This window comes from Battus philenor, unplaced genomic scaffold (assembly GCF_028537555.1).
Source record: "Battus philenor isolate CCGP_79_NKW_IND1 unplaced genomic scaffold, ilBatPhil1.0.hap1 SCAF_19, whole genome shotgun sequence".
Classification (NCBI taxonomy): domain Eukaryota; kingdom Metazoa; phylum Arthropoda; class Insecta; order Lepidoptera; family Papilionidae; genus Battus; species Battus philenor.
In genome coordinates this window covers 1679340-1703812 of record NW_027181681.1, presented here as the reverse complement: position 1 = coordinate 1703812, position 24473 = coordinate 1679340, and the positions used below count along the sequence as shown (strand labels likewise).

The following is a 24473-nucleotide window of genomic DNA, read 5'->3' as shown; positions in this document are numbered from 1 at the left end:
GTGTAATAAAACGTACGTGTACCAAGCAAAATCTGTTAACAGAGAGCAAGAAAATAAATAGCATTGCAGACATGTGTTAAAAAAATTATATAGGATATTTTCGAGCAGTTTTAATTACCACAAACTTATATTACACATTCTTGAATTGAAGTTTTACTTATTTATGCTTTTCATATTTATAAAACATAATAAAATACATTAATTCCAATATATTTAATGGTGAACCGTAAACCGGTTTAACGGTTTTGTCGCATCCCGAAACCATCAATAAAATTTTAAATATTCATTATCTGTACGTACTGGTAAACAATTTTTGTTTGAATACATGTGCATATCGTCCACTGGCCGTATATAAATTAAAATTAATCACGATATGCTTCGCTCATTTTAAATAATATAAATAAAGATGTCAGGCTATTTAGAGGTAAAATATCCTTTCAAATCAAACCTCGGCCTGAATCCTTTCAAGGTAAGTTGTGTTTCGCAAACGGATACTTTGTAATTTTCGTGAAGTTGTAATTGTTTTGTTTGGTAGTCATGGAAGAGACAGTGGTGTATACTGCGACCGAGCGCAACGTGCGGCGGTGGCTCGCTAGCGGTGTACTGCAGCGAAGCTGGGGCCTCCGCGGGGACTGTAGACCTGCCGTCGGGGTGTGTTGTGAAGCGGGCGAAGTCTCGCACGCGGCCGCACGCCTTCGCCGTATTTTCCGTGGAGGAGCCGTGCAAGCCGCGGGTACTGCTGGCGGCGCCTTCGCACAGCGACGCGCAGTTGTGGATGGACAAGATTCGCAATTTATTAAACAGTGACAAGCTTTTAGGTAAGTTATCTACCTACATTATTTAGAATTTTTATTTTTCGAGTATACCTTGTTGAGAAAATAAATTCAAACTAATGTCACATTGCTCTCACACTTTATTTTTTACTAGATTTAATACCTATCTATTATTCAGACTAATTTAATTAATATTTATTGATTCATAATTAATTTTATTAATTTAACAAATTATTTTTAAATTATTTTTTTTGGTATTATTTATCTCCTTGCTCTAAAATTATTCTTCATTTCTTATGTTCTTTTTATGTTTTAGCAGAATTATAGCATTTTGCTTAATCAAAAATGTAATACATATTTCCTCTAAAATCATTATCAATTAAAATATGTTAAGAATCCATTGAAAGTGCCAATAGAATAAGTAACACTGGATTAAAAAACAATGACATTTATAATAATGACTAATTATGGAATTAATGGAATTCTTACTAAAACATGTCATGTACATTCTTTTACACCATATGTATATTATTAGAAATTATTAATGCATCATAATAGTGACCTCATGCCCAAATGTTGATGACCTTAGTTAACATAAATAAACAGTTCACCCTTTGCAGCTGATGACATTTATCTATTTTTACTTATCTTATCTTCATAAAGATATTCCTAAACAAAATAAACATGGGTTTGTTTTTTTTTAAAGTCATGTTTTTAACTAATACTGAATACTCTGTGAAGTTGTGTTAGTTGGGCTATTTCTACACCATGCTTATGCATTCAATGTAATCACTTTAGCTGTAAGACATGCACAGCTGGACATAGGCATTTCATTAAGATTTTTAACAGGACTGAATGAAAGTGGTCTTTATCCAGTATCTTTCGATGACCTTATGAGTGCACCTGTGGACATAAGTTTTACATGATATGGGAGCAACCTCACTTGCCAGTCTCTTGGGCTATGATGGTTGATTTTGTTCATGTATCTTCTTATTCCTGATTCAATGCCATATAAAGTCCCTGTGTATAATTCGTCATATATATATATACCCAGGGAATATATATATATATATATATATATATATATTCCCTGGGTATATCTCTCTTGTTGGCTTGTTGAATGATTGTAAGGTTGCCAGTGGAGCCCCGAATGAAACACCAAGTCATGTCTGTGTTTGTAAAATGAATTACACAATGGTATGTAAACAGTATCATTGTATAATTTGTTCATATAACTTGTAACAAGTCCATATTTGTTAATCATTTGCTTGAGTTTGTTCAGGTATCATTACAGTTTCTATATCTTTTTTAAAATGTGTCAGCAAGAGTCATTTTGTTAAGGTATAGTTAATCTTAATAATGAAAATCTAATATTTATATCATAAGGATGTGTTTACATTGAAAACAAAATGTCAATTTAATTTATGGAGAGGAAAATTTTTTACAAATATTTTTTATTTGAAATTTTGTTATTAGCTCAACCTGTAGTTTTACAAAATGTAAGTTTTGAAAAAGATTATTTCTTTCATAGACAAAATATTACAAGCTGTATGTCTACACTGAATTTGAAAATTTAACAGAACTGCTCTCAGCCCTATCATATATAACTAATATGGGCTCCATTAAATGAGTATGTTGCAAAGAATAAAAAAATGTTTCATTAACTAAAGTAAGGTAACAAAATTGAATTGATTAAAAATAAAGGTACCATGTTGATCAATTTCATCAAACATATTAGGGGGACCAGAGAATAATGTCGCTTTCTTAAGTTGAATTCACATGACTACATTTTTAACAAGTTTTTATTTGTAATCAACAATATATTCCACCTTCATTATCAAAAGCCTTTTGCCATCTAGTATACAAATTTCCAATGCCGGAGCGGTAACAATATAACAAATCAATCGGCTTTTCTGTAAAATATGTCAACAGAAACAACATAACTTTCTGGTCTCCCTATTATTATGGAGACCATAAAATTAAAATTGAGGTGGGAAGGGAGGTGTAAATTATATAAGATAATATCCAGGGAATCTAACCCGGGAATTTCTGTCCTTTAGCACTGGGCTACCACTGCTTTACTTTACCACATTATCAGATGAATTTTATGGTTTCTCATTACTCACTATTGTTACAAAAAAATTAAGAAATCAAATAAAAAATAATTGGACACTTGTAACAGAGTTATTGGAAATAAATACTTAAGCTTTAAGGCAGTGAATTTATATTTGGATGTATATAAGTTTAGAAATATAAAGTGATCACTCTGAAATAGGATATATAAATTAATTTCCTTTATTAGAATGCAACAAACCAATTACTTTTGATAGTACAAAGAAGAGAGATATAGTAAGGACAGATAGACATAGGGAGAGATAGTAAATGATAATTAATTTTAATATGTTGTAATATGAATTTTGAATATGCTTTTTTGTACTTTATTTTCATTACATTATTTATTATTAGTGATTTACATTAACAAAAAATTACCAATCATTTCACACCTTCAAAGCTTTTGTACCTATAACCAATTATTCTAAATAATGTCCATCCAAAAATATCAAAAATTTATGAAGTATATTCAATATTTGATATGTATTCAAGCCCGCATACGTTATTAGCTGTCTATTGTATTGCAATTTATGGCGTATTAAAAATTTGGTTCTACTTGGGGTAACATTGCACAAGTCATGTTGCATTTTGGAGGGTAGACAGAGAATTCATACGATAGTATTGCGTATCGTATATCTCTAAGTATTCAATTAATCCTAAATCGATTTTTTTTTGTTATTAATATTATATATCTGTCAAAATACTATTGCAAATAACACAATTTTATATTAATTTTATCAAAATTAAATTTACCAGAGAAACAGAGAGTATATACAATTTTTAACTTATCGAGTTATTATGTGAATAAAGTGAAGAATATTCCACAGGTCCACATTTGTTGGACTAAATGGCAGCTAAAAAACAGGCTGGAAAACCTATATTTAAACTAGTGAGCGGAGTACAGGGGAATCCCCTAGGCCGTTAACTATTTTGTACAAGTATAAATATCACTCGTCTTACGGCGCTCATGTAGTGATGTCGTTTTGTTAGTTGCGGTTGTAATATCTAATTAGATGAAATAAATAATGTAATAGCGTGATTCAGGCTTTCGCGGTAGCCCTCTAGCTAAGTTTCAATCAAGGGAACTAGACTAAATGCCTTCAGAGCTCTAACCTCAAAACCTTCTTAATCACGTGCTCTTGGTCGTGGTCAATATCCATGAGGACATTTCACACGTCATTGATGATGATTTGTGTCTCTTCCCCTGAGCCTAATTGGCATGAGCTGGAGGAGAATATATCAGCAATGAGAAAATTGGCTAGTTGAAGTAGATGAGGCACGTCATATAGCCGCGAGGACCTTTAGATTCTGAAATGGAGACCAAGGATAGGCAAGCGCAATATAGTCAACTTACAAGGTGGATATGACCTTGTTATGATCGGAAGACGGTGGATGCAGGCAGCTTCCTAGCGGTTCCTTATTGAAATCTGTGGTGATGGCTTATGTTCAGTCGTGGAAATCTAAAATTGTGATGATGAAAATTAAATACTAGAACGCAATTTCTAGATATTTCGTAATGATTTGAGTTATTTTCTACTTAGATTAAGTTAGACTTTTGTAAAAAATCCCTATTTACGATATTAAAAGTATCTTGTGAATTCTATGGCGAAATTGCGTATATTGTATATTTCAAGCAAAAACGGAATGCCGATCTACATGCAGTCGCGCTTGTAAACGATCAAAATAAATTTACGGCTGCTGATTTACTTTGGTAGCATTTATTTATAACTTGTGTCGCTTGTGGCTCACTTTGGTATCGGCACAAGACAGGGAAACGTGACCTGAACAAAAAGATTTGTGGTAAGCAAGGAAGGATCCACCCTCAGCGCTGTTTTTAGAAGTTGTAATATAAACTTTAGAATTTCTCTCGACTATATGTTTTTGCTTGGTTAACATTTTCATTTTATATATATATTGCTTCACAGAGTAAAACGACAATCGCTGTAATTATTTTTATCAGGTTTTTAAATATTTGAAATCTACAAGGTCCAAAATACCTTGTAATTTATTTTCATTATTTTCTGGCCAAAAATGGCGGAGATAGACCAAGTATCCTTTTTTTCTCTAAATGAACAAGAAAATAATGGCTATTTAAGGTATAAGTTAAAAAAATACTCCTATTTGGCATGCTAAAAATAGATACAATTAGCTTTCAAACTATACAAAGAAATAAAATATAAAATTTAGAGAGATATATATATATATATCATTTTATTCGTTGAAGGCGACGACATATGTTCCAATAAACTTGTGAATTCCTAAAAATATTGTAAAAAGTTCTAAATGTGTACTTAAACATTACTTCTTGCAAAGTCTAGAAAGTTCTAGTGCCTTCTTAAGTCTTCGGGACTCCCACGTCTTTCCAGGTCAGATTTTGTGAGGGTTTTCAGTCCTCAAGATATATTTGATGTCAGGTTTTCCCTGAAACTCGACGTTGACCAACTAACTAAAAATGCTTACTTCTTCTTCCTTATTTATTTATGTACACCAGCAGCATACATAAATTAAAATTGAATTTGAAAGTTTTGTAAGTGAGAACAAAATTAAAAATTTACTTTGTACAACATTGTAGAAAGATCAGACCAAAATTAAATAATATAACAATATTGAAGAGAAAATTGATCGCATGTAAGAGGTAACATCTGGCTTACCACTTTAAACACCAAAAGAACTCTTAATTTGAAAATGTATCCTTTCGGCACGAAATCTTCTTCAAAGCTGTGCTTAAAAGTAATCAAAATTAATTATTGACACATTCCATAACATGTGCGGCGTATACGACCTCCGCTGCACTTATCATTCAGGCCATTTTCAATTCTCTTTGAAAAACAAAGGATTCTTAAACAAATGAAGGGTCGAAGATAGAAAACTTCAAATCACGTATGCGCGTACGTAATGCATATTAAAATTATAACTTTTTCCCGTTAAATATAGCTTTGCAGTATTGAAAAAGTGTGAAGCACACGTCTTGAACGAATTTTTAAAATTTAGCTCGTGTACGCCCCACGCGCCCTGAATGGAAAATTTTCAAAAATTGCCGCGGCAGACAGACATCGATGGCATGTATTTGAAAATGCAATACATTTATAAGACTAAACTTTCAAGAAAAAAGTTTTAGTTTGTATTTATTCGACATATACGGGGCATTTTAGAAGAAAAATTTTTTTTTGATAATTCTGAAACCTTTAATTTCTGGATTAGATGTCTCTTCTGTCTGTATCTAAGTCTTATCTCTCACGACTGAGAATTGTGACCCTTTTCGGAAAGCTTGTGGTGCGCTAGGCTACCATCTGCGCAGGTCTTCAGCCATGAGCATTGCATCAACTTCTGCAGCCTCATACAATTTTTTTTGTACAAAAGTTTTTCAACGTTTCCCTGGTTAAATAAAGTGTACTAACTTAAAAACATTAATTGTAACGGAGGTCAGAGAACTAGGAAATATAAATTTTTTTTAGTAAACCGTTGCCGTGTGAACAAAATACAATAGAGAATGTTGACCCACATTTGCGAAACGGCGATTAAGAAGATTTTTTACTCTACACCGCCGCCCCTCCGAAAAGAATAACCGTCGCCATTTTCTAGCGGGTTTTTAAATTTGCAATCTACAAGGTCAAGTACACCTTGTCAATTTTTTTTCATAATTTTCTGGCTATCAATGGGGACGTTATTTCAAATAATAATGCAGTATTTTGTTTATTATCGTTCTCTTCTGCCATCCTTGACAAGTTCTCTCACTACATCTTCTTGTATACTCTTTTCTTTCATTCACAATCGTTACACATATCTGTTCCTTCGCGGCATTGTTTTAGTATCACAATTTAGTTCCCAATTTTTAACTTCTATCCTTATTTTTTATTTTACAATTCTTTTTTTAAGTTAGAAAAGGACTAATATATGGCTACTTCCGGTATGTAGCAGTAGTCGTGCACAAAAGTGCACCGCCCGCTGATAAATGCGCATGCGGCATACAGTGCGAATTACACTACCACCGCTAATTCACTCAACACGTGTTTCACCTCTCCACGGGGCATCCTCAGGAGTAATGTTACACCGATTAGTGCCAAACACCAGTGACTGCTGCATAGCGGAAGTAGCTATCTATATATTAGTCCTTTTCTTACTTAGAATGGACTTCCGCAAAGTAACGCGTGAATCAATTAGAATTTTTTTTTGTTATTCAACCTTTTATTTAATTTTATTTTTATCTATTACTTTACAAAATAACAACAACATTTTACAAAATTGTAGTGGCTTTCTTTCAATTCTCGATATTGATATAGTTATATCAGAACAGATGAAGGTCCTGTCGAAAGAGGAAGTTCAGAAGTGTTTCCAACCGCGCAGTTCATTGTTGGTATAAATGCATCGCTGCCAAAGAAAGTCCTGTGAAAGAAATTCATTTAAATTTCATATAAACTTTGCTTATCATTACTGTTCACTTTGTTCGCAATAAAATAAGTCACCGTATTCTTTTATCATACACAGATACAATATATATTAAATATTTAATGGAATCAGGCGTTACCTCGCGGAAATCCATCCTAAGCAAGAAAAGGACCAATATTTAGCCACTTCCGCACATGCAGTGGTAGTCATGCAATAAAATGCACCGCCCGTCAGCCCGCTGATAAATGCGTATGCGGCAAACAATGCGAATCACAACCGCCACCGCCAAATCACTCAACACGTGTTTCACCCCTCCACGGGGCATTTTCAGGAGTTATGTTACACCGATTAGTGCCAAACACAGAGTATATATTATATATATACATATATATACACAATATATATTACCAAAAATATAAGAAAAGTAATATTACTATATACTATATGTAGCGAATGAGTCGATACTTCTTTTCGGAACTTGTATAGCGTACCAAAGATGTAACCAAGCCACTTACAGTTGACTGCATTGTCCAATATGGACAGTCAATCGAAGAATTTAGACAAGTGTTGGTATGTGGATCTGTGTGGTTGGTATATGAAAGGTGGTCAGATTAAAGATTTCCAAAGAAATTAAACAATCTATTTTATAGCATCAGCTAATGTGTTTATGCCTAAAACATAGATACAGTACCCGGCAATAAATATTACACATCGACCTTTAGAAAGAGATAATCGGCTAATTTCGGCTTCGTAGAGCGTTATCTCTGTCGCACGAAATACGACTGACAAACGTCACATAGGTAATGAGGGACAGAGATAGTGCTCTACGAAGCCGAAATTAGCCGATTGTCTTTTTTCAAAGGTCGATGTGAATTTTTTATCGCCGGGCGTTGTACTTTGCTAGCTTATGGCTGTCAAATGAAACGCTTAATGGTTATCTGTATGGAGTGTGCAAGCAAAGCTCGGAGACCGCGGCCCTGGCCCGAATCTGCGTCATCGTTGCACGTCATAACATTCAATGCAAATGTTGCATTTGAAATTTTAATCCCGCCAATGTGTATCGGCCAGTTATTTTTATGTGCCATTGTCGTTTGCCATGCGCTCGCGACCAACTCGGTAATGTTAAGCCCTTTGCGGATTCTTTTAGCTTTTTTTAACGCGGAATTTTAATCTTGAAAACCAACAGAATCCAAAACCGATAATAGTTGTGAAAATCACTGGGTGTTGGCAACACAATAGTGCTACCAAAACCGCTGTACCGTCCGATAGGTGTGACGAGTTAAGAGCCGAGGAACAAAATAGTATCTATGCCACCACCGTGAGCATTGATGAATTGCCACAACGAAGTTGCCGATACTCTCCTCGTCTCGCTGCGTGCATATCTAAGGCGCGGTGCAGCGGTTTCGGTAGCTATATAACAGAAGTTAACTTTAGTCAATTCGGTAAATGGACGCTTATAAGGTAACTTTCGGGATAAGTTATTACCAAAGTTCTAGACTAAGCTCATTCAGTGCTATACCGTCTAAAACCTATTTATACATTACTAATACTAAAGTATGTATACTAGAGTTCAACGAATTGGCAAGTTTAATTCGCAGTGGTTAGATCACAATGCGCAGAACAGAAGAATGTCCGTTCAGACCTTCAGCTTCTGTAGAGTAGTAGTTAGTAAAGACTTCGTGGTCTTATCTGCCTGAATAAAAATATAAATATAAATAAAAAGTGATTAAAAATTCGATAACTATTATACATATTAAAATGTATTATTGTTTCCTATCTATCCAGCAAATTTTTTACTGTCAGAAGTTACTAGGCTGTCGAATTCCAATGGAAAAAAATAATTAATGTAACATGTTCAAGGGTGATCAAATTATATAGGTTGATTGAAAATAGGTGTAAAAGGTTCAAAGCTTTTTTTTTGCATATGTGCTATGCGTTTACCCCTTTAAGGGCTCTTACAACCATAACCAAACATCCTGTATATTGTTTTTTTGTTCCGGAATATAGAGAAAGTGTCTAGATGTTCGACAGTGCAGCATTGAAATGAGCTAGATGCGATAATTTTGTAGTTGGCGCCACCTACAATGTAAATGAATGCACAGGCAAGTAGCCGTATGTGAATGTCCGCTATTAAAATACAAGGTTGTACGATGAAAAGAAATCAATGAAAACGAATGCTTGTTCAAAGTCCATTGTTGGTTAAGTGCACACATCGCCGGACCCATTGTTATATATACGCGTCCATGGTGAGTTGAGTTAAAATAAAACACGCGGCGAAGTACATTGTTGGTACGTGTTAAATGTGCACGTGAGCTGGTCGGACGTCATGTTTCCCACGCTTTGAGTTTAACACATCTCTTTAATTACTATAACCTTTTTTAATTGAATCGAACATTCCAGAAATTTTTATTTTCATTAGAGCACTGGCCACAACGACCACTATACTCAATAAAACGTTTTTGTTAATTCGAATTCAAAATTCGAACGCCGATTTGAATTCAGACGCCACCATCGATGCTATCGCTGCTATCATTGCCTCATAGCGAATACATCACCTTTTACTCCCTCTTCCATCTCTAAAATCAGAAATGGGCTTAAGAATGTATTTACTTATTCCATTACAAAGTTTGTGAAGCCCTTGGTTTGAAGTAATTTTATTTTGTTTTTGATATCCCATATAAACTAATTTGTGTTAAAGTATAAATAAAAATTATATAAATATCATTTATTCAAAATTGGAATTTTTAACAGAACTTTTATTGATCATAAACTTATTATTTTTATTTTATTTTTTACTCTGCTTCTGAAGGTGTTATATTTGTGTAGAAGAAGCAGGAAGAAACTCAATAAAAACACATATTTTAATAGTTTAACAATATAGATTTATACATACATATAAAATATCGCCTAAATGAAATCTCAATAATCAGGTGACATCATTGCCAAGGATTCTTGTCATTTAAATATTCGTTTATTTAATAATAAGTCTTTTCCGTCAATAAACTTTTAATATGCGCTTTGAATTTTGTAAATGGTAGTACAATAATGATTTGTGGTTTTTTAAAAAAAACTAATTCTGTTTATTACAAATAAATTAGAGACTTTTTGCAGTCGAAACTTTGATGCAGCCAGTATTTCACGGTGCCTTGTAAATACACTATGGATGTATATATATACGTACAATATATTATCATAAATATATTATGTCGCCTCTGTAAGAATATTGACCTCTTTAAACAAACATTTTGTAAAAAAAATAACCCAACATTTTCATAGACTAACGCAAGTAAACATGATCACGCTTTTCTCATCCACTGACCATCATTCCAGGGGACAGTTCGCTCAAAGACACGTTCTCTGTGACGGTGACCTGTACAGAACTGTCGAAGAAATGCGGCCTGGGAGGAGCTGACTGCTCGGTGTCGCTGTCGGGCGCCGGGCTTCTGGTCGCGAAGCCCCGCCGGCTTGCGGCGCTGCTGCCCTGGGATCACCTCACTGACGCGCGGCTCGACGATGCCGGTGATAGGAACGTTTGCGTTCTAACCCTGGACAGGTTGGTGTGATACAGCCATCATCATTGCTTTCTTGACTTTATTAATCGATGCAATCACATATCAGTTCATCATGCTTTATTAAAAACAGTCATCATCATTGCTTTCTTGACTTTATTAATCGATGCAATCACATATCAGTTCATCATGCTTTATTAAAAACAGCCATTATCATTGCTTTCTTGACTTTATTAATCGATGCAATCACATATCAGTTCATCATGCTTTATTAAAAACAGCCATTATCATTGCTTTCTTGACTTTATTAATCGATGCAATCACATATCAGTTCATCATGCTTTATTAAAAACAGTCATCATCATTGCTTTCTTGACTTTATTAATCGATGCAATCACATATCAGTTCATCATGCTTTATTAAAAACAGCCATTATCATTGCTTTCTTGACTTTATTAATCGATGCAATCACATATCAGTTCATCATGCTTTATTAAAAACAGTCATCATCATTGCTTTCTTGACTTTATTAATCGATGCAATCACATATCAGTTCATCATGCTATATTAAAAACAGTCATCATTGTTGCTTTCTTGACTTTATTAATCGATGCAATCACATATCAGTTCATCATGCTTTATTAAAAACAGTCATCATCATTGCTTTCTTGACTTTATTAATCGATGCAATCACATATCAGTTCATCATGCTTTATTAAAAACAGTCATCATCGTTGCTTTCTTGACTTTATTAATCGATGCAATCACATATCAGTTCATCATGCTTTATTAAAAACAGTCATCATCATTGCTTTCTTGACTTTATTAATCGATGCAATCACATATCACTTCATCATGCTTTTTTACAAACCACATTAGTAACTAACAGATATAGTATGACATATATACAATACGATTTTTTTCTGGGAATGCTACAGAATAATAAGTTTTATCAGTATAAAGTCTTCAGGAATAGATAGTAAACAATAATTATTGTTATCACATTATTTATTATTCCTGAAACCATTAATTTTTGGACAAGGTGCACCATACAAAAATTGAGAGAATAATTTTTGTTAAACTATATTAAAAGATGTGTTGTTGTGGAGTTGTATGATTCTTTTACACAACTATAACACCTTGAGAAGGTCAAAAATATAATAGATTAAAAAAAATGTTGACGATCTGTGAGAGTTCTGTTAAAAGTACCTATGTGGATTAAGTGAATTTCATCTTTTATCTTTGTATATTATCTAATAGGTTCAGGCGTTACTTTGCGGAAGTCCATCCTAAGTAAGAAAAGGATTAATATATAGCTACTTCCGCTATGTAGCGGTAGTCGTGCAATAAAGTGCACCGCCCGCCAGCCCGCTGATAAATGCGCATGCAAACAAAGCGAAACCCAACTACCACCTTAATTCACTCAATATGTGTTTCATCCCTCCATGGGGCATCTTCAGGAGTAATGTTACATCAATTAGTGCCACTCCCATCACTAGGTGTTTGGCTACATAGCGAAAGTAGCTATATATTAGGCCTTTTCTTACATACTAAATATAGTTATGGTGTGCTGTTGACGTAATAAAATACAGTTGAATAAAATCAAAAATTTCCTTCCAACCACAGCAAACATCTGAATATATTATAAGAGCAACAAAAACGCAACGATTTCGTTACAAAAACAAACTTGTTTATTTTCCTCAAACAATTAGTTGTTACGTCGGTGATTAGGTTTTCCCACGACACCGCCGCGCCGTTCCGAGGAGCGCCGTTACGCAAACTCTCCTAATGAGTTCAATTTTAACCGGTCATCGTTCAAAACGTGGTTAATATAACGTCTGTCATGACTCACCTTATGTAAAAATAACAGCCGCGCTGGGTTCGGAAATGTAGGGTAAAAATATAGGTCGCGAATTGGAATACAGACTCTCTAGATTACAAAACAAGTAAATAAATTACTATAGTGAAACAAAAGATATGATTTGTAACGTTCGATTTTTTTAATATAGGTCGCGAATTGGAATACAGGCTCTCTAGATTACAAAACAAGTAAATAAATTACTATAGTGAAACAAAAGATATGATTTGTAACGTTCGATTTTTTTAATATAGGTCGCGAATTGGAATACAGGCTCTCTAGATTACAAAACAAGTAAATAAATTGCTATAGTGAAACAAAAGATATGATTTGTGATGTCACGATTTTTTTTAATATAGGTCGCGAATTGGAATACAGGCTCTCTAGATTACAAAACAAGTAAATAAATTGCTATAGTGAAACAAAAGATATGATTTGTAACGTTCGATTTTTTTAATATAGGTCGCGAATTGGAATACAGGCTCTCTAGATTACAAAACAAGTAAATAAATTGCTATAGTGAAACAAAAGATATGATTTGTGATGTCACGATTTTTTTAATATAGGTCGCGAATTGGAATACAGGCTCTCTAGATTACAAAACAAGTAAATAAATTGCTATAGTGAAACAAAAGATATGATTTGTGATGTCACGATTTTTTTAATATAGGTCGCGAATTGGAATACAGGCTCTCTAGATTACAAAACAAGTAAATAAATTACTATAGTGAAACAAAAGATATGATTTGTAACGTTCGATTTTTTTAATATAGGTCGCGAATTGGAATACAGGCTCTCTAGATTACAAAACAAGTAAATAAATTACTATAGTGAAACAAAAGATATGATTTGTAACGTTCGATTTTTTTAATATAGGTCGCGAATTGGAATACAGGCTCTCTAGATTACAAAACAAGTAAATAAATTGCTATAGTGAAACAAAAGATATGATTTGTGATGTCACGATTTTTTTAATATAGGTCGCGAATTGGAATACAGGCTCTCTAGATTACAAAACAAGTAAATAAATTACTATAGTGAAACAAAAGATATGATTTGTAACGTTCGATTTTTTTAATATAGGTCGCGAATTGGAATACAGGCTCTCTAGATTACAAAACAAGTAAATAAATTGCTATAGTGAAACAAAAGATATGATTTGTGATGTCACGATTTTTTTAATATAGGTCGCGAATTGGAACACAGGCTCTCTAGATTACAAAACAAGTAAATAAATTGCTATAGTGAAACAAAAGATATGATTTGTGATGTCACGATTTTTTTAATATAGGTCGCGAATTGGAATACAGGCTCTCTAGATTACAAAACAAGTAAATAAATTGCTATAGTGAAACAAAAGATATGATTTGTAACGTTAGATTTTTTTAATATAGGTCGCGAATTGGAATACAGGCTCTCTAGATTACAAAACAAGTAAATAAATTGCTATAGTAGAACAAAAGATGTGATTTGTGACGTCACTTTTTTTAATATACAGGGTGATTTATTGTAGGTGTAAATCTTTTGATATATAGCTCATTTGCTGTCAAACAATGTATGAAACACCCTATCTATAATCAGTGGTTTTAGAAATAATAAATAAGATAATAATAATTTATAAAAAAGTCGTTTTCAAATTTCTAATTACAACATATTAAAATTAATAATTGTTTACTATCTGTTCCTTCAGACTTTGTACAGCCAAAGTTGGTTTTTATCCTCCCATTTTTTGGATCCTGTCATTCAATCTAACTTACTTGGAACCGGGGCATTGTAATCTGTAATTTTTTTTGTTAGTTCTTCGTTTATTTCACAATTTCTTTTATACTTCCTTTTATATTTCAGAATATCTCACTTCCATCTCCTACGTATTGTCTTCCTTCTCTCATTTTTCCTAGATCAGTTTGTTTTACATTACTACAATTTTTGATCAGCACTTTTGACAATAAACACCGTTTCTATAGTATCTTCTTTATTAATTTAAAGTTTGCTAATGTATTATACATTAGTTTAATTTTCCTGAAGGCTTTACCCGAGCCCTTCTTTTATTTCTGAGCCTTATTTAAACGTATGATATTCAATACCACCTTTAAGGCTACAGGAATGTTGGACGAAGTTCGTCACACATTAGGGAGGTGATATTCTCAACATCTATTTCTCTTTCCAACATCTCTCATACCGTTCTTTGACCTCTATATACGGGACAGCAAGTGATCACGTGCACTACGGTCTGGTCCACCGGTGGGTCACAGAAGTACGAGAGACTATCTTTTTGTTTAAATCTATATAGGTACTCCGAAAATCTCCCGTGTACACATTTGGACTAAAGATGTGTCCAGTTCCACTATGCCAGAAGTTATTGGCATGTCGCATTGAAATAAAATAAATAAATTAATGTAACATATTTGAGAGTGACCTAAGCCGAATTTAAAATTAAGAAGGAATAAAATGAAAAATAAAGAAAGGAATAAAAATAACTAAATTAAAAAAGAAAGGAATAAAAATAACTAAATTAAGAAGGTTTGAAGCTTTTACACCTATAATCAATCATCCTGTATTAATGGAATTAAGTGCAACCTTTACGTGCACCAAATAACTTAGATCATAGACATACGGTTCTCTTGTTCGTAGCGGTTTCAATTACGGAAGCGGAGTGATCAAGCTGTCGAGTCCGCTGGCAGGCGAGCTGGTGACGGCCGTGCGCAGCGCGCTGGGAGCACGTGACCGCCCGCGCGCCAAGCTCAGCCGAAGCGAGGGCGACCTGCGGGGCTCCGGTGACGACCCAGGTCTGTATCCAACTGGACTTCGGACTACCTTCAATTGATACTATTTATAATGCAGCAGGCAAAGTTGAGACCCCTCTGGTAACACTAGAGCAGAGTTCTCCAAACTTTTTTGTGTCGTAGACCCCTTGTTATGTTTTTCCGTGTTGGGTAGACCCCCTACTTACCTGATATTGATTTCCTGTAAATTTCTAACTGTAATGAAGTTTAGTGTTAAAACTTGAAAGTTAAAACACATGTTAATTTATACATTTATTAATTGAATTTAAATTAAAACTACTCAAAATAAAATTTTGTATCTGTTATGTAAAATATACGTAACATTAAATAAACTATAAATAAAATAACATAAGCAATAAGTCAATACTTTTAGTGAGAAGGATGAACCTGATGCTTTAATAATAAATTATCAACATTTGGCGTCAATTTTGTAAGAGTTAATCTTAAATCTCCTCGGCTAATGATGTCTAGTCCGTTTCTTTTTTTCGTTAGGAGATTGGTAACAGCGCTTAACCCCCTTTCCACTAGGTATGATGGAAAGGAAATTAAAAATTTCCTGATATAATAAGATAGTATGATGTAAGTAAATATGTACTATCAGTGTATGTGTTGAGATTCAATATCGTGGACCCCATTTTCATTTCATGGATCCCCAATTTTTTATCGCTGACGTAGACCCTTTGCAGGTAGTCATAGACCCCTAGGGGTCGATATAGACCACGTTGGGAATCACTGTACTAGAGCATCTAACACCTGTTGAAGTAATAACAATGGCTGACTGGTAAATAGCATATCTAACAAGACTGTCACTAACCAATGTAATGTATAATGAAGCGACCAAAGCCCATGCCCCTGTGGTACACCTAGAGCACCTATCATAAAGAAACTACCACAAACCCAGCGGAGTAATGTTCGACTGATAAATATATTTAGTATTTAAAACAGGCACAAACCTCTTAGTAGAGTATTTAATGGAATCAGGCGTTATCTTGCGGAAGTCCATCCTAAGTAAGAAAAGGATCAATATTTAACCACTTCCGCACATGCAGTGGTAGTCGTGCAATGAAATGCACCGCCCGCCAGCCCGCTGATAAATGCGTATGCGACAAACAATGCGAATCACACAACCGCCACCGCCAAATTACCCAACACGTGTTTCACATCTCCACGGGGCATCCTCAGGAGCCATGTTACACCGATTAGTGCCAAACATTCTATGTTTACCAAATACCCTGTGTTCTTACTCTTAGTAGAGGAATTGGTCCATCACGCAGTTCAACTCTCCAAATCAGCCTATGAAAGTATCCTAAACCTCATTTATAAGTAGCAAAACTTGTAGGATAAGACACCTAAAAGTTTTCGTTCAAACATTTACTGTTACCGGATTTTTTTTATTCGGCTCTGATTTTGGTGCATCTCGTTTAACTCTATTATGGATGAACAGGGTTCTTTATTTACATTGTAAATAATTTCCATAATTATCGTTCGTCGTCACTCTTTCGTTCAATCCTTTAATTTACTTCAAAAATATCTTTCATTCCTTTCCATTCATCGCCTCACTTCCTTCGCCTTTCGTCCAGATTTCTACAATTTTTATATTTCTTGTTTTTATCATTTGTTTAACAATTTATTTATTTTTAATTTCTGTTTATATTCCTACAATCTACATCGCAATTTAATTATATTTCTAATATCACAACTATTTTATCACAAATTTTTATTACTGCTACTGAATTAGATCACACTAAGTTTATATAGTACTTGATGGCGTTGCGAGTACATTTAGGAAAAGTATTAACCCATACATTCTGAGGAGGAATATTTAGCGTCAGAGATAATAGCAATAACCACTTATAGTATAAATATCTTTTTTATTAATAGAATAATTAAAAAATTAAAACATACAGTTGCCGGCGATAAACATTACACATCGACATTTGGAAAGAAATTATCGGCTAATTTTGGCTTCGTAGAGCGTTATCTCTGTCGCACGAAATACAACGACTAACAAAACGTCACATAGGTAGTGTGGAACAGAGATAGAACTCTACGAAGCCGAAATTAGCCGATTGTCTCTTTTCAAAGGTCGATGTGCAATATTTATCGCCGGGTACTTTAGTTTGATATTGAATAATTCCACTTATGAACGAAAGCACTGACTGCTTGCATTAATCAAGCCATATTTAACCCGTGTAGATGACCAAAAAGGTTTAAATATTATTATTTTAGATAGTTTAATACGCAGGGAGTAAAAAAAAATTCCTGAATGCTTTGCAGAGGAGGTGCGCAGGAGCAGCTGGTACAGCGGGCCTTCTGAGATCTCCCTCGACGACACAGACCTTATCATGTCTAAGGTAAACTTTACATATGTTACTGAAATTACAAAAATATTTAATTATAAAACTTTCTAATGTTGGAGTCGGAAGATTCTCGATGACCACGAGCTGGTTATTTATGCTGGGTATACGTGGCTTTGGTAGACCCCCCACTCAGCGAAACGATACCATAGTTAAAGTCACAGGAAGTCGCTGGATGGGAGCGGTGATGATGATGATCTATGAGGGAGGCAGGTATCTTGACCTGAAATAATAATGATATTGGTATGATAAGGAAACTGTCACGATGGTGTCCTACCACGCAGGAGGCGCGACATATACCCAGCGGCCCTCTCGCTCTGCGTGCCCGTGCCCTTCTGCACCTCGCACCTCTAAACAACTGCGGCGATACGTGAGTATATAATTGTTTTTAATCACCAAAATCCATGTGATCCTAATGTAGCAAGAAAAGATCGAGGAAGCGACTATCGCCTCCTTCATGATAGAGGACGAAAGCAGAGAACACTTCCTCAAATGCAGGACGGCGGCTAAAAATGGAATAAATAGGAAAAACAAGCAAGATAAAAAGTGTAAATTAAAATTAATTATATTAGGAAACAAGTTAAAATGTTATTAATAACAATACCGTAACTGTGATATATGTCAAATTGTAAATATACCTAACTGCAGTGATTGAGGATGGATGAAAGAGATGAAGGATGAAAGAGCGGAAGAGAGAAATAGATTGAATTGTATAATGAAAGAGGCAGTAAGATAGATATTGTGAGGAGTGAAAGAAGAGAATGGAAATAAAAATAAAAAAGTGAAAAAATTATTAATAAAAGTAGGGGTGGAAGGAGAGATCCTCAATAGCGGGGGCCTGGTATCCCTGAAAGTATTTAAGATTCCATTAAAGATAATTAAAAATTATTTTGATAGTGGCAGAAATACTGAAAAGATCTCACCAAGCAGTCAAGATAGAAGGGTTGCTGGAGTTTCTTCCACCACTTCCTCTAGCGCTAACGCTTTAAGTGATAGTAATCTTATCCAGGTAATAGTAACCAACCAAATTGAGGTTAGGTGCTCTCGGATGCCGAGTCCGGATGCTGAGCGGATATCGTTGAAGAGTGGCAGCCTCGTGGAGGCCAGAAGCGTGGTCACTTATATATAGTTACATACGTCAATTTAATTTCAGATTGAAAGGCCGCCGAGGTCTTAGATCACTTCAGCTGAAGCTTCATGGAGAGACTTGGCTCAAGGGCCCCCACCAGTGGGCCTCGGCTTAGGCTGTTACTCGTTGAGAATTCCGACACGAGGGGTATTCGAGAGGATTGAACCTCGACGAAGTCTTTTTAGTTTTACCTGGTAACCATTACTACCACTTCGGAAAGCGTTAGGAGAAGTAGCGGAAGAAACTCCAGAAATGGTTCTATCTAGAATGCACGGGGGCTGGTGACCCTTGTAACACAAACCGACGAGGTCAATTTATTTTTCAACAGCTGTGGTCTATTCAGCCATTGTGGCATTACAAAGAGACGATGTAACCGTTTGGCAGGACGTCGGACCGACGCTCCCTGGCGTCAGTGTCGTCGGGCGTGTACGAGGAGATCTCGGAGGAGCCCGCGCCTGCGCCTGCGCCGATGTCCCGGCGCGCGCTCGAGCTGGAGGAGCCCACGTACGAGTCGGTGGCGGACTGCATCTACGCGACCGTGCGCCGGGGCAAGCGCTGCCCGCCGCCGCCTCTGCCGCCGCGACATCACCACGGGTGAGCACCACCTCCTGCATCCACGATCCGACTAAACAAACTTGTCTATAAACCTTATTAATTGAGATCCAACTATTTTAGGGTAAGTAACTTCGGCCAAGCTGATTTTTAATTAATAAATTTAAGAGAATAGTTAGGAAGGCAATGAAAATGAACAGAAAAATACAGGTCTATAGAAAAGAATTAAATCAACAAATAAATAAACGAATAGATAAGCTAATTAATTAATAAATCTGTGATGTGTAGCAATAATTAGCAAATTAAAAATGTAAAATGGTAAATAATATATATTAAGTAAATATATATTAAGTAAATAAATAAGGTTAATAAATCTTGTGGTATTAAGGAACGAGGCGAAGGAAGTGAGGCGATGAACAAATAGCAGATAATGGCAGCATAATGAAACAGTGGCGTACCTAGGGGGGGCGGTAGGTGCGGTCCGCACCGGGCGGCACTTAGCTAGGGGCGGCATTTTTTATATTTACTTATAGTTGTAAAAAGCAACTTTTTCATTTCAAATTTATTTTCTTTCTTGAATAATAAATGATTATTTTAAGTTTAATCTTTGATTTATATAAATTATGATTTCGAATATTATTTAGTGTAAATTTTGAATTCTAATTCAAGAACAAGATAATAATTTTATTTTATTGTATTCATTAAAATTCGTTGAATTCGTAAAAGGATCTTTACGACTTTGTTCGGCAATTTTTCCTAAATTTTTTTGATGTCAGTTTATAAATGTTATTTCTTTTGAAAAGTTTATATGATTACTTTGAAGTGATATATCAATATTTTTTTAAATCAAAAACCACTATTTGATTGACAAATAATAGAAAGGGCGGCAAACTGGAGATCGCCCCGGGCGGCAAACTGGAGATCGCCCCGGGCGGCAAAAGTTCTAGGTACGCCACTGTAATGAAATGAATGAGAAATTGTAGAATGCAAGTAGATGAAAGATAGATTATGGAAAAAAAAGATAGTGAAAGAATTATTAAAATATAAAAATCGGCCCTGTCCTTCCCAAAGATAGGGGTACGAGAGGCCCCCAAATGGTGGGGCCTTAAAAAAGCTGATCTTTATAGGACTACATAATTATATTATCAAAAGATTAGAAAGGTTAAAAAAGTTACTTCTATTAACCAAATTAACAAACAGTTATCAATAATATTTATATACATATGTGTGTGTATATATACATATATATATATATATATTCATAGCTTACTGCTACACTGTTAATATACTTATTAGCGCCATAATATATACACAATATATGTATATGTAAGTATTTATATGATATGTGACATCAAATCTCTAATAGCTCGTTTTGAAGTATTTTTACCTGTGTATAACAAAGCTGAATGTGCAAAGCTTGTTTGTGAAAAAAGCTTGTACATCTATTTCCAATCCATCTGTATAAAGTTATCACTATAATATTACATTGTTTATGTTTACTATGTTTTAAAAACTCTTTCTCTTACTTTATCATTTCATTAAATGAGTTTAACATTCACTCCTTCTAATCACCTGTATAATTTATACTCTAAGTATATAGTGATCTCCAATTGTCAAGGAAGGGGAACAATATGTTGGTGGTTATTGTTTCCAGCACTCTAAAGCTGGGTGAGTCGTGGTCCAGCAGTGAGGGTGCCCCGGCGGTGACGCGGCACAGTTCCCTGGGCTCGTTGCCGCGCTGCTGCCACACCAGGACACTGCCCAAGGCGCGGCAACCCTTCAGCGTGTTCAGGTACTTCTTAATTCAAAGGCCTAACTTACACGCATTTATTAAATGTCAAATATACGGTATGATACATTATATTCTATGTCCCAAATTATTCATTGTTTACATGCAACTCAAAGTACAAGGAGTTTATTCAAAAAAAATTTTGTAATCTTCTTCGCTGATTACCATCAAGACAGGTCAGCACATGTCAGTTCCTGTGGGATAGCACAATTAATTTTAGAGTTCCTTTCGTCTATTCTTCTCAAGTGTGAGGATCTTTATCCAAGAAATTTATCGAGGCGGTAGACTCTATTTGACATCAGCAAGAGATGTTATCCATGTCGAATAAATAACTTGAATTTGAAAGGCTTCATGAGTTGGCTTTTAAGTAAATAATTCACAATGCAACATAACTGCTCCGCCTCCTCAGTGTTGCAATGTTAACAAATGCAAATAATTACTACTTATTACATATAAATAATGGGAAAATTAGAAATAAATGTAAAAACATAATCTTATATATATAACTATATATATGTTTCGTAGTGACTATTTTTAGTGAAACTTAGTAAAATTAAAAATATAAAAAAGGTATAAAAGAAACAAAACTAGATTACAATAAATTTGTTTTTTATTGCAGAAAAAGACTGAAAAGCGACTCCCGGATCGCGGGCTCGCCCAAATCGGAAAACGCAAAGGAGATCAAGGACGTGGAGACGAAGAAGAAGAAGTTCGACTTCCCTCCGCCGCGAGATATATTCAAGAGCTTCAAGGTCAGCAGGAAGATGAAGAACTTGAAGATCACGTCCGGCCTAGCCAAGGGTGAAACCAAGAGCTGCGAGTTCCTCGACGACACGCACCACGTCACGACCAACAGATGCTCCAAGTCCGTCGAGTGCTTGGAGGGGAACGACGACTTTGACGGCGACGTCTCCCTCAAGATAAACGACGACGGCCTGGCCGCCCTCGCCTTGCCCCAGGAGATCGTCGAACTCATCCTCCGCGGCAGAGACCAGCTCAACAAGATCCGGTTAAAAGACCCCGAAGTCGAAAGCGACTACATGCCCATGTCGCCGATCGTACCCCCGCCGCCCATAGAGCATCACTACATAGTGATGTCCCCGCGGACCAATCTCGCTTGATCTAGTCGCTAGTTTATAGTGCCGTCGCTTTTAGTCTATGGTTCGGTGTTACCAGTATTGGACTGAAGGTATGTGATATTTTTTTAGTAGGGTGGGGTGAGATTTGTAATTTATTTGAGAGGAGTTTGATCTGACTGTTGTCGTTTTGACGAATTATTGTTGTAAGTATTTAGAGTTAATATCCGCTCACGAGGAAACTTGAAGCTCATGCTGGTGTTGTGCTATGAAAGTGGAAATTTACACCGACGAGGCTAGCCTGCCGAAAGTGTTGCTTGTTTAGGCTCAAATCGCACTATAGGACGATACGGTTTAAATACTTCGGCTTTTGTATAACACCGGCTTATCATTTTCACTTTGCTATTAACATTTGTCTAAGATATTAACTTAAATACGAATTTATCGCATATCGACTTCGGGACGTGATCCAATGCGTGTTCGCTATTGTAGGTAGTTCGACTTTCATATACGCGTGGGGCCATGTATAGAAAAAATATTGATTAATAATTTCCATCACCCATCGAAATGTGTGTGCGTATGCCCAGTGTTGCCACACTCAGCTGATGCCAACCATATAAAAGCAACAGCGCCGCGCGTATAAATTAATCGGACTGTATGTGGTAACAATAACTGTCCTTAACGAGGCATAATAATGTGTTCGAAAATTAAACGTGCCGTCAGTTTCCGTCCAAAGAAATGAAAAGATTAGAAGATGACGTCGCGTAGATGTAAGAAATGGATAGATGTGACTAAGATGTCTAGACAGTACCAAACGTCGAGATAAGTTGAAGAAGCATAAAAATAAAATAAAAAAACAATTAATTAATATTTTTGAAGGAAAAAAGCGATAAATACATAAGCTGTTATTTTTATCGTTACATTATGAATTAACGTGCTATTTTTTATTTTGAATCTATGCTGATGCACGTCACTCAAATTAGGCGGGAAATATTTGACATTTACGCAAAGACATAAATTATAAACATTACTATAACAAAATTAATACAAACATGTCTGTCGTTTGGGAAACATATCACAATATGTATTCATAATAAGTATTTAAATGACTTTAGTGTGGTATAGTTAGGTTATAACCGATATGGCGAAGATAAATGAATAGGAAGACTGAAATATCACAGACTTTTTTTATTAGTAATACTTTATTTATAATTACGGATGTGTAATAATTCGCCAATATTGAACGTGTAATTTTTATACATATGGCAACGATTGGCGCCAAAAATATTTTTCGTGTTTTAGTTGCCAAATTGAAAACAAATCATTAAAAATACCACCATAAATATTAATACACAGAAATAAAATATTTGCATCGATAGAAACGAATAAAAAAGTACAATAAACCCTCCATTTGTCTTAACTGCACAGATAATATATACACACCAGAATCAAAATGAAATTCATGTATGCGTTCATTAAAGAATTTAAAAATTTAGAATTAATAACACATAGGCTAATGTATGAGCTTAAATAGTTACGAAGTATATCTTAGGTATTAAAACATCTCACTACAATTTCTTACTGTTTTAATAGTATGGCAACATTTAATTAAATATTTAAGAAACCGGATACCATTTTTGGCGGAATTTAAAATTATTAGCTCAGTTCAAGGCGATAATCTAATATAAAGACAACATAAAAAAATTGACGCGTATTACAAATTGCTCAAAGTATTCGAAATGATATTTTTTTTATTATAAAACAAGTCAAACTAGAAATGTCACAAGCCTAAGTATTAATGTAATTTTTAGATTGACACTGGCTGAAAAATGATGACATTTACAATACGAAAAAAAAAACTTACTCCTGTCTGTTTTGGCGGTAATTTGTTTTCATTGTAAATTTGTTTTTTTTTTAATGAAAATATTTAGTTATTATAACCGTTATGAATAAGTTTAATTTAAACTAAATTAATTTAAAAAATTAAAACGTTTTGATTGATAATGAAAATTTCTAATAAATACGACCAAAAGAAAATGTCTCAATTTTAGTGTTGAATATCTTTCGTTTAGATCAAAATGTAAGACGACTTTAGTATTAATATTTAAAATACTATGTTCCCTCATATAACACGGTACTTACTTCAACA

At 34.8% G+C, this 24473-nt stretch overlaps 1 protein-coding gene across 1 annotated transcript; it reads left to right on the top strand.

The window, feature by feature from the left end:
* Positions 1–317: 317 nt before the first annotated feature.
* On the top strand, positions 318–23163 carry LOC137921414 (uncharacterized). The gene is made up of 9 exons (XM_068764169.1): positions 318–469; positions 536–818; positions 10602–10824; positions 15270–15424; positions 17699–17775; positions 18063–18148; positions 19292–19501; positions 21114–21251; positions 21868–23163. Exons 1-9 carry the CDS (start codon positions 407–409, stop codon positions 22367–22369), a joined length of 1737 nt encoding a protein of 578 aa, XP_068620270.1. The 5' UTR covers positions 318–406; the 3' UTR covers positions 22370–23163.
* The last annotated feature ends 1310 nt before the right edge of the window (positions 23164–24473 follow it).